General features: G+C 44.4%; 3 protein-coding genes across 3 annotated transcripts in view; 1 reads left to right on the forward strand and 2 right to left on the reverse strand.

Annotated features, from left to right (window-relative positions):
- LOC126565520 (transmembrane protein 242) overlaps window positions 1-12,088 on the reverse strand; it is a 479,972-nt gene that overhangs the window by 381,963 nt on the left and 85,921 nt on the right. The gene's annotated exons all lie outside the window — the stretch shown is intronic.
- On the reverse strand, window positions 1,030-8,361 carry LOC126565938 (medium-chain acyl-CoA ligase ACSF2, mitochondrial). The gene is made up of 5 exons (XM_050223137.1): window positions 8,309-8,361; window positions 5,155-5,380; window positions 4,847-4,975; window positions 2,262-2,482; window positions 1,030-2,188 (listed from the first exon to the last, which is right to left on the reverse strand). The coding sequence occupies exons 1-5, from the start codon at window positions 8,359-8,361 to the stop codon at window positions 1,030-1,032; spliced, it is 1,788 nt and encodes a 595-aa protein (XP_050079094.1).
- Window positions 2,754-4,765, forward strand: LOC126564433 (CLIP domain-containing serine protease B15-like). Its single transcript, XM_050221476.1, has 5 exons — window positions 2,754-2,990; window positions 3,050-3,484; window positions 3,562-3,994; window positions 4,087-4,283; window positions 4,353-4,765. The coding sequence occupies exons 1-5, from the start codon at window positions 2,771-2,773 to the stop codon at window positions 4,763-4,765; spliced, it is 1,698 nt and encodes a 565-aa protein (XP_050077433.1). The 5' UTR covers window positions 2,754-2,770.

A 12,088-nucleotide genomic window follows, 5' to 3' on the forward strand; every position in this document is an offset into this window, starting at 1 on the left:
GTGGGAAACAGTGTTTTTGAGCATTAAATTTCCCGTTTAGCAACACAGACGAGAATAGGAGACATGATAACAATAATAACCGCAAACAATTACTCACACACACAGAAAACCATTACGAGAGTGTTCTTAAATACTTCAATTGCACGTGGTGTGAAGTGGAGTTTAATGTATGGGGAGGGATTGTGGGATTTTGAGGCAAAAAGCCTCGGCTGTTGTGCATAAATTCCACATGCCGCAAATGAGAAGAGCTACTGTATACTTTACTATGTACTACTCAGATTCTATGATGCGAAAGCGATAATTTAATCCAAAGCTGAGTGTGTTAATGTGATTGTGTTAAGCAGATATGTGAGATTCAAGAGTGGTATGGTATCGTGCGGCCGTTAGGAGCTGCAGCAGTGAGTACGATGCTGATTGATTGGTGATGATGCAGCTCGAAGTTTGAAATACAGATTATAATGCAAACCGTAATGCATATTGCAAATGAAATTGAATGATTTTTGTTATTATTTATGGATTTTTAGAGTGTCCGAAAAATTAGTAGTAATTAGTAAATTATGAGATAACATTTTAAAATTAGTATCTTATATAAACGCACAGCGCTGGAAGGACACCGTGTGTGCAATATTTCATCGAAACAGTTGATTGAAATATTTCGATGGAAACTTTTCACTGCAGTCGGTACTTGATGTCGGTACAATTGGAAAAATCCGTTGGACAAAGCAATCGCTCCACAATAAAATGCAATGATTAATCTAAAACCAATTAATTAACCAATAAACTAAACAAAAAAATGTACAAGTCATGATATTTGAAAAAATTATTCATTCATTTATTCACTCAAAGCATAAATTCAACACACTAAATATAACGACTTTTTTTTATTGTACCTATTCCTTCAAAAACCTCCTATTTTAAAAAGATTTCAAATTTCCATACCTCATTTTATGAATACCACTGGCATTTCAAGTAAGGCAAATGTTTTCATAAATCATTAACGATTAAAAAAAACCCATCATAAACCGCTTGTTACCGTTCCGCGGCAAACAGCTGTGCCAGCTTAAATTTCTGCACCTTCCCGGACGTTGTCTTTGGTAGGTCGTTTAAGATCCGCACATGCTTCGGTACCTTGTAATATGCTAGCTTTCCTTCACAGAACCGCTTTATTTCTTCCCGATCGATTGTATCGGAAGCGTCCTTTAAACGAATGAAAGCACACAACTCCTCCCCCGTACGCTCGTCCGGCACACCGATACAGTGCGCTTCCAAAATCTTCGGATAGGTGTTCAAGAAATCTTCCACCTCTTTAGGATAAATGTTCTCTCCACCACGAATAACGACGTCCTTTAGGCGGCCCACAATCTTTCCGTACCCATCCTCGCGCAGTGCAAACTGATCCCCTGTCCGTAGCCATCGATCAGCACCGATCGTTTCCTTCGTTTTCTTCTCATCATCCCAATAGCCGAGCATGGTACCGTATCCTCGTACGCAGAGTTCTCCGGCCGTCCCGAACGGTACGATATTCCCCTGCTGATCGATCACCTTCGCCTCGTAGTGATCGGTAATGTGACCCACAGTTTGCTGAACATCTTCTGGTGTCTCATCGAACAGGGCCTGGAAGATGACGGCCGTTGTTTCGGTCATGCCGAAAACGGTTTTCACCTTCCGCACACCGAGCGTGTGCTTGATGTCGGCAAACAACTTCGGTGAACAGGTAGCACCACCGGTGACGGCGATCTCGGGCGTTTCTAGCTTAGCGCCACTTTCAACGATACGTCTAACCAGGTCCACGTACATGGTCGGCGTTCCAAGCACGATCGTGCATCTCTCGCGTACAATGGCAGCTAAAGAATCGGCCGCCTTAAAGCCTGCGGTTGGCAAAACTAGCGTGGAACCGTACGAAATTGCCGCCATTATGGCGATCACCATACCGAACGCGTGGAACAGTGGTACCTGCACACACAGTCGATGCATTTTCTGGTCGAGCTCGTTCCGGTTGCCGATGTGTAGTCCGTTGTTAACAAAGCCAAAGTGTGACATCAGTGCCGCTTTTGGATGTCCCGTTGTGCCTGAGGTGAACTGAAGATTAACACCACTGTCGGGCGAAATCTTTGCTTGAAGGTTCTCCACCTTACTGATGCTCTGTTCCGATGGTAGCTCAAACAGCTCGCTGAATTTAATTGCTCCTCTGGTAAATTGAGGATGAATGAGATCGCTGTCAGTGATCATCCTTAATTCCTAAAGATCCTTAGAATACTTACGGTAACGTCTTCTGACTGTCAATAATTACGGTGGACAGATTTGGAAGCAATTTACTCTTCAGCTCGCCCGGCTTTGACGAGGCAAGTTCGGGCGCGATATGGGACACCATGCCATAATAGTTCTGTTGACGATACCCTTCCGCAGCAACGAGAGCCCGCACACCCACCTTCTGAAGTGCATACTCAAGCTCCGGGACTTGGTAAGCAGGATTGATGCCAACCTGTGCGTGAGAGGGTAATAAATGGGAAATACGAATTAGCATATGCGCCAAAGTAACACTCTCGCTCTCTATCGGCGACGCGAGATCCCAAGATCAACGCACTGAACGGGATTTCGCGGGTTGTGGGAAAAGCCGGTTCACACGTTTTTCTGGAGACTTGTGCACCAAACAAACTGAAAAAACAGGTTTGTGACGACAACGGATTCTCCGACGCACAAGTATCGCCCAATTTTTGAACCGCTAGCGAGACGAGATCTTCACACAAGTTAGTAGCGATCGGCGCTTTCGATGGGTAAGTTGTGGAGTGTTGTTTTCGGTGTAGCACTGTTGACAGTGCAAGGTCAAGGGTGCGGCGAGCGTAAGGTGGACTATGCGAAGCTGATACTGGGCGGGGAGGATGCCATCTCGGGTCAGTGGCCATGGCATGCGGCTATTTTTCATCGGATCGAGCGTACGTTCCTGTATCAGTGTGGCGGTGCCATCATCAACCAGAACACGATACTGACGGGTAACTAGCACTTGATTGATGTTGGCTGTGGGAAATGCACCGATTAACTTCTCGTTCAGCTGCTCATTGCGTGCAGCTAAATAATGGTGTCATCACGGTTGATCGGCTGTCGGTACAGGTAGGCCGCACCTATCTGTACGCCGCCGAAAGTCACACCCAGGAACATCAGGCCGATCGGATCATCGTGCACGAGGAGTACAGTGCGGCCCTGGTACGGCACGATATTGCACTGATCAAGCTCGCAACGGACATCAAGTTTACGGACTACGTGCAGCCGGTATGTTTGTGGGAACGTTCCAAGGTGGATATTGGTGCGCTGATAGGTCGCGTCGGCACTGTGGTTGGGTTCGGAATTACGGAAGTCGGTGAGGTTGCCGATCGGTTGCGTGTAGCGTACATGCCCATCGTAGACTTTCAAACGTGCCTGGAAAGCAATCGGAATCTGTTTGGCCGTGTCCTGACGCGGAATGTCTATTGTGCTGGGTTCCGGAATGGTAAGTAGGGGATAATCGCCTACCGGACGGAGCAGAATCTCTCGGCTAATAGTAGCCATATCTCTCCCGCGTTACAGGAACAACGGTTTGTGGTGGCGATAGTGGTGGTGGGATGTACTTCGAGATCGAAAACCGGTGGTACCTTCGGGGCATTGTTTCGTTTAGTGGACAAAACTGTCAATCGGCCGACTTTGCCGGGTTTAGTGATGTGGCAACGTATCTCGACTGGATCAACCGGTACACGAGCGGCAGCCCGAACAGCCCGTATTCGACGACCGTCATCGACAAACAACAGCTTCTGGCGTTGGACATCTGCGGTGTGAATAATTACCCAGCGACGGCCGAAGATGCGAAACCAGTTTTTCAAGGTTATCCGTGGTTGGGTGTGATTGAGTATCAGCAGATTAGCACCGGACAGCGGCGCGTGCTGTGTCAAGGAACTTTAATTACGCGACGGTATGTTTTGACGGCGGCACAGTGTGTTTCCCTGCCTGCGAATACCTACCGGCTGTAAGTACTATTGAGTTTGGTTCTAATGATGTCACAAGATATTGCTGCTCAAAAAAAGCTAGTTCTTAAAGAAGTCTTTTGTTCCTCGGTAGCGCTGGCGTACGTTTGGGTGAATATGATACAGCTTCCGATCCTGATTGTGGCATCGTCGAGGGCCGCAGACAGTGTCAACCGCCGGCACAAACAGTTCCAGTCGAACAGATAGTAGTTCACAGTGGCTTCAACAATCCAGCCTTTGCTAACGATCTTGCATTGTTACGCCTCCGACAACAGGTCAATGTTGACCAAGGTAAGTGACTATCAGTGTCTTTCCACTCCATAATATCATCGTAACTATCTGCTACGTTCTCGCCGCTAGACAACATTAAACCCATCTGTCTGCCCTTCTCGACCGCACTCAAATCGCACAAGCCTTCGTACTTCATCCGCACTGGATGGCTAACAAGAAGCACCAGCACCGTCCTGTACCGTAGTTTTCCCAGCTCGATCGAATCGGTCGGTTGTCAGGATGCGTACAACGATCAGGATGTGCCGCTGGAGAAAACATACGGCCAAATATGCATCCGACGGGACAATCCGTCCACCGGTGTCTGCACGTTCAATATGGCTGCCACGCCACTACAGTCGGTACAGGTGGTTGGTCCTAGCGAGCGGTACGTCCTGTACGGATTGCTCTCGTTCGGTCCAAAGCAATGTCTTGAAACGTACCCGGACGTGTACACGGCTATTGCACCGTACGTTGATTGGATTGTCTCAAATCTAAGGCCCTAACCGGGTCCTGATTTGACGAGCCTTTCAAGAACATCTACCTTTTATACATCTACAATTTGCACGCATGATTCACCCACTTACCGAAATCATACCGGCACGCGCCGCCGCCAGGTTAGTAAGATAGAAAAGCATCCCGTTTGGCGCCCAAATTCCGACGCGATCACCCTGCCGTAAACCGAGCTGCAGGAAGGAAGCCGCCAGACGATCTACCTGTGCAAAACGAAAGGAGAGATGATTCATTCGCAAAAATTGGGTTCTCGTAGGATGCCCGGCAGTAAAAGTCCGTCTCGCCGACAATCGTGTTACTGATCTTAATTGGCTCTGGGCAAATACAGAAGCAGCCGCCAATTTAAATTAGGGGTGTCTGCTGCCTTCGGTAAGCGGCTTACCCTGTTAAGGACGGCGGAGTAGGTGAGCCTTGCGCCCGCTTCGTGACACGAGACGATGGCTTCATTGTTAGGGAATTGTTCCGCCGCTAGGCGAAGATGTTGGCCCACGTTCCTGTAGACTAGCGGTTCACTGCCTGTGTGGTGAATGTAGCTTTGCTGCTTCTCGTGCGCGCCCGGTGCAACGGTTGATTGGGTGCGGAAGGATTGGAGAATGGTGGGATAAGTTCTAGGAGAACAAGGGGAAAAAGAGTTATAGACTTTTATGATAACTTAAGGTGTTCAAGTTTTACGATTGGTTTCAATTTTTCGATAGATTCCTAACCTTCATCTTCTACGAAGAATGTTTTATAGGAGGATATATAAGAAGTTGTATTTCTGCTATACATTTTCTATGCAATATTTTTAGAGTACAAGTAGAATTTCCCCAGCAATAAAACGATGAAATATACTTTTCAATCTACATGGTAGGCAAATGAAAATATATTCTATGAGATATATCACCTCCTATTGACCATTAATGTCTTTATAGTACCATTATGGGAGTCTTTAAATTAATTAAACTGCATTTACACCTAACTTACTGGCTGTCTTTCCTATAATTCTCGTATTATTGTTGAGCTAAACAACCTAGAATTGTACTTCAATCTTTTCAAAGCTTTTGTAACACATTCTGCTTGAAACAGCTCACCAAACCTTTACAGAATCTGTGAAAAACAGGATTAAGCCATGTTTCAGATGTGCTATGTAATGCATGGGTTCAATTTTTATAGCTAACAGAGTGTTTCAAGTTAGTTAGATTTCTTTTTTTTTTTAGCTAAAGCCTTGTCAGAAACTAGGACGTTTTTGGGCTATGAATTTATGTATGGTTACTTCAGACAGATATTACACAGATATCAAATCAGCGCATCTTCTGACGATGCTATTTCTTTTTGGCTTAACGACCTTCTCTATAGGTAATGCCGGCCATCGAATGGCTTACTAACAGGTTGGCTGATAAGTCAACGGTCTGACACATAGAATGCGCCGCTAGTATTAAATGCATATTACTTTTAATTTAGCACCAACCTTCAAATGATTCGTGTCAAAATTTGACGTCTGTATGTCAATTAGTTTGTGAGACAGAGCGTCTTTTGTCAAGCAACTTGTGGTTGCTTGACGAATGAAAAAAGAATGAAGAAGAAAAAGTGTTGTTCCACCAAGACACGCACCGTGCCACAAGTCATTGAGAACGATGGCAAAAATTCATGAATTGGGCTTCGAATTGCTTTCCCACCCACTGTATTCTCCAGATCTGGCCCCCAGCGACTTTTTCTTGTTCTCAGACCTCAAAAGGATGCTCGCAGGGAAAAAAATTGGCTGCAATGAAGAGGTGGTCGCCGAAACTGAGGCCTATTTTGAGGCAAAACCGAAGGAGTACTACCAAAATGGTATCAACAAATTGGAAGGTCGTTATAATCGTTGTATCGCTCTTGAAGGGAACTATGTTGAATAATAAAAACGAATTTCGACAAAAAAATGTGTTTTTCTTTGTTAGACCGGGGACTTATCAGCCAACCTGTTAGACTTGCCGATACAACGTAATTGAACAGCCAGTGCTCACTATGGAGGGAAACGGTCCAGGTGGGATTTTGAAACTAGCTCCTATTTTGTGTGAGGACTGGCGCAACTGTCGTAACAAATGTTTAGGATTCAACGTTGCTAAACGACCTTCTAAGTCACGCCGTCATTCGAAAGGGTTACTAGACTAGCTCAAACTGCGTAGTTGGATAGTCGCAGTCCTCACTACGGGGGAACGGCCCGGATGGGATGAGCATCCAGGTTTTGCTGTGCGAATACCGGCACGGTTATGACCTTAAAACCTGTTTGGACTTGGTGGTTCCAGTGGCGGATTTAGACTTTCTGGGGCGTCCAAAGTGGAGTGGAAATTGGGGCCCTCTATCACATTGAATCAATGTTCGGTAAGCTTCCGATTTTTGCTGCGGAAGAAGGATCGGTTTAAGTTGTCCCACAAAAAGATGCGCGGCCGAAGACACATCAAGCGGGACTTTTTTCGTGGAAAATCGAAGCGAGGGGAGGAGAAATTGTGGTGGGATGTTGGGCAAAAAGATGCGCGACTCAAAGACACATGCAATGATATGCAGATCGCTCCAATCGAATCAAAACTGTTTGAGTTATCGCTGATTTTCCACCGGCTAATGTGATCTCAGAGTTTCCCGGAAAATTCTGGCAGCATCATTTCCATGGAAAATCGGCGATAACTCACTAACTTTTGGAGGAAAAAAGATCGGTATAAGTTGTCGCACAAAAGGATGCGCTGCCCAAAGACGCATCCAGCGGTTTGCGGATCGGATCTAAACTGAACAAGTTATCGCCGTCCAGTACCCCATCCCGATCCCTCTAGCTCCTGCCGAATTATTCCACAAAAACTGTTTTTACAGTTTTTCCGTAATAAATTGGGTGTGGGTGGAGGGATTGCGATGAGAATTTTGACAAAAAGATGCGCAGTTCAAAACCACATCCAACGGTATGCGGATCGCCTCGATCGGACCAAACATGAGGGAGTTATCTCCGATTTCCAAAGAAAACCCTTTTTTCGTGGAAGAACTGGGCGAGCGTAGGAAGCATTGAGCCAAAAGATGCGCGACTCAAAGACACATGTAGATCGCTCCAATCGAATCAAAACTGAGTGGAGTTATCGCCGATATTCCAACGGCTAATGTGATCCCAGAAATTCCCGGAAAAATTCTGGCAACAGCATTGCTCTGGCGATGGATGGAAGTTTGGTAGGATTTACCCTTCTAAGACGGAAGGGGCTTTCTAGCCGGCGAAGCCCCCTTGACAGGCTCGAGGCCCTTCTGGCGACCACCAGCTCCGCCCATAGGCTAATCCGCCACTGGGTGGTTCCTGTACTGATGTAACATTACAGTCATCATATAAAATGTTCCTTCTCCATTTGTGACTCTCGTCATACTGTCAGTATTGTTTAAACAACAGATGAATTCCACATACAATAAACGTAAAACCTGGAGATGACCAACACACACCAATCATCACAAACACTACAATTCGCCACTAATTGTAACCTTGATAATGACTTTTAAAATCGACTTCACAAGCACGATCACTATCATGTGTACAAACTTAACCCTCTTACCGGTTCCAGCACGCACGCTGGTGTTCGTAATGTCGCAGCAATCGTAACGCCATGCTTTGCCACTTTTGATGGAGGGAAAAAGCAAGCCAGGGGAAGGAAGGTCAAAACAAACAGCACTTTGATGCACCGCTGCAACGTCGAAATGACTCGATAAATAATAACGCAAACCAGATCGCGGATCACAGAAGCCACTTATGTTGTGCGCACGCCGACGGTCACCGACTAACTAAAGCCACACGCGGGCCGGTTCGTTGTGGTTGTTGCATTTTCACTATCGCGCCGCGTCATAAATGGCGTGCCCTTTCTTATCACCTCAGTGGTTCTAAATTTGTGTGCCCGCGAGCCCAAGCCATAAAGATGAATGGGCGTGTGGGGTGAATTAAAACACGAAAAAATAAACGAAATAGAAAGAAAACAAACCGGTATCACAGTATAAATAGAGCAAATCGCCGCTATGCTGTAACATCCGACCGGCAACAAATGGGCGACCTTACCGGCTGATTTGATAAGATCGTAGACAGGCAGACTTCTTGCCGATTTGTTTCGTTTGTTAATTCCTCTGTAATCTTGGTCTTAGTTAAACGGTTCTGCTATCTGGCCATCTGGTTGAGGGCGCAAACACTGATCGTCTAACAAGCGATTTGACCGTTTGCGAGCCCGTAAGTGCCCTTCTTAGTGATTGTTTATTCAGTCCCGTTGGGCGATGTGATCGTGAGCTTTACCGAATGAGTTTCTGGTACGGTGCAATCAAGCAGAAAGAGGTTAAAGAGCGCTGCGAACCAGTTTCCGGCAGGTACTGGTGACAAATGCTAGCAATTTATGGGTTCATCAATAAGGGTAGCAAATGAGCAAAAACCCTCCTGAAAATGGATGAGCCTACAGGTACCAACCAAACAAGCGCCATCGCTAGCTAAATAGAAACGAGACGAAATTATCTATAAAATAATACCGTTTTCTTCACATAGTTTATGAACGCTGAGCAAAGATTTTTTTAAGAAGTCATAAAAAATATGAGGTACGAGGATTGCTTATGGATGGGTTACGTTTGCTCAAGATAAAAAAAAGTTATACCAACACTCAAGGTGCCAAGGATAAATAGCATAAGAAAACAGTAAGAAAAGCTGCTAAAATCAAAGATCCTCTCACAACAAACAAGCAGATGTCCTGTGAGGGGAAAAGATGAGCAAACATGGGCAGAAGAACAAACGAAGACCAAGCAAACAGGTAACCTTTGAATGACGCTATAAACTCGTCTAGACTCGGGAGAAAGATTGTTTGATGCCATTAGTTTTTGTGTGGACACGATGGAGGTGAGTTTTGAAGCTCGGAAAGTTTTCGTGATGCTTTAAAAACTCGAATGAGGATAACCAGAAGAACAATGACTCGATGCAAACCTGTATGGATAGTATTTATTCAATTAAAGTTTTCTTTTCACCCCTGCTCACTATATGATTGCAAAGGACAAATAGTATCATATTTATTTGTGATAAGATGTGATTGTGACATTGTGATAAGGCAAAGTCTGTGCTATGGGGACATTAAATTAATAAATCTAAATAAAAAAAAATATGTTTTTGAAAGACATGATTGGAATCTGATGATTTGAGGTAAGCGTCGTGGACTTTTGGAAGTCTTAAGCCCCTATCACATTGAATTTATGTTCGATAAGTATCCGAATTTTACGACCCATGTGAAGCGTTGTAATCGGATACCTATTTCTATTAAATTTTCTTTCGTTTTTATTGATAACAATAAAAGTAAAGACGATGGATTGTTGAACAATTATATTTTTATACTCCTACTACCAGCCTTGGTGTGTCTATTATCTAAGCAAATAAAGTTCGGGAATAAATCAAGTTCGGGAATGACATAATCAAACTGTGTAAACAGCTTAGTGATTATTTCGTTCGAGTAAAAGTTCCTAGTTCTTGAAAATTTCTAAATTTGAGAGGTGTTGCTGTTTTTGTTTCGATTGAAGAAAACGGCAGCCGAAGCGCATCGAGTGCTTTCGAGTGTTTACGGCGATGCTGCTCTAAGCGAAACAAGGTGTCGGTATTGGTTTAGACGCTTTCGAAGCGGTGATTTCACCGTGACTCAACGTGAAGGAAGGCCCAAAACGTTCGCCGACGAAGAATTGACGGCTTTACTGGAGGAAAATCACTGCCAAACGCAAGATGAGCTTGCGCTGTGCTTGGTGCTTAGTGTAACTCGTCAGGCTATATCATCACTGCTGAACGCGTTAGGCATGATACAGAAGGAGGCCAAATGGATACCACACGAGTTGATGCCGCGGGACATTGAACTCAGACTCTTCATGTGTGAATCGCTGGTCCAGCTGCACAACAGAAAGAGGTTCCTGCACAGGAGACGAGAATTTTATTCAGTATTCCTAATCGCAAAAAAATATGGGGATGTAATAGTGATACGTAGCTGCGCAAAATCCTTTTTGTTTGGAAAATCTTTTTTCGAAAAATTGGTGAAAATCAATCAGACAGACCCTGCCAGACTTGGAGAGGCAGATCCTTCTGTCATATCTAGGGGTTCTCTAGTCATATCTAGGGCTTATATACTCTTATAAGTAGGTATGAAAATCGGGGTCTGTTGGGGCCCCACGCATCACGGGCCAAACAAGCTAGGAGTCCATCATCAAACCAACCATCATTCTTTTTAAGATCAGTTTGTCTCAAAACACAATCCATGTTCATTTAAATGTCAACCCTTGTCCAACTGAACAAAGGCTGGTGACAAATAAGATAAAATCACCATCTGCGACAAGTTGAATTTAGTGACTCAACATTTCTAAACCCACCAAATCATCCAAAGATACAAACTGTTTAGTTGGCAAGGCCGATATTTTTTTTTAAAATAAGATAAATATAATTTTTTTTCCAAAACTGTTCTTTAATAAATAATAAATAAATATAAATAGTAAAGCTGTAAAACATCTTCCAATTATGATAATGTTTTGCCTATTATTTTTCAGCGTGACTTTCCCTCAATGAATTACTTCAATTAAGAATAAGTACAGACATATTCCGAAGCAGAAAAATATTTACTTATGACCGTACGTACTCGATAGTGACTCCAACCAAAAACTAGGTCAACTGCAGGACGATAGCAAAAGCTGCGTCGTAAAGAAATAGATATCCCAGTGGCTCCCGGTTTCTGCAAACGGTGTCTGGCACGTGTATGGTAAATAGTAAACGATCAAACTTCCTATCCCAACCATTGCTAATAGAACGATAATCGTACCCAAATCGCTGCGTTTCATCCCCACGTCGTGAAGCCGAGCTTTTTCGTCAACTTTCGCCGAAAGTCGAAAGGATTCTCAAGTTCTCCCCGTCGGACCACGCTCATCAATCGATGCATAATGGGGTACCGATTTCTTATCGGCTGTACCACCCATGAATGGGACACGCTTCGATGGTTGATGATTTGGCCGTTTGCGTCGTTTTTTTCACCCATGACCTGCTTGTTTGGTGGTTTTGTTTTGGCTGGCGCGTATAGCCGCGTTTTATGCAGTTCGTGGGGTTCTTGGGTTGGGGAAAAGCGTAACCTATTGCTTGCCAGTGGAACGAATTGCAACGGAACCTGCTTTGTGCTGTTGTATGTGTAGGTTTGATAGGGTGATAGTATGAATCGAGGTTAACGATGGCTTTGTGGTTGAATGTGTCAGCGAGCGGAGATAGTTGTTGAGATATTGTGGTTTGTCAAGGATTCTTAAGGAGTAAATCCAAAAGTTCTTGATGTGCACACATTTTTTTGATATTTGAACAAAAT

This window comes from Anopheles maculipalpis, chromosome 3RL (genome assembly GCF_943734695.1).
Source record: "Anopheles maculipalpis chromosome 3RL, idAnoMacuDA_375_x, whole genome shotgun sequence".
NCBI classification, from domain to species: Eukaryota; Metazoa; Arthropoda; class Insecta; order Diptera; family Culicidae; genus Anopheles; species Anopheles maculipalpis.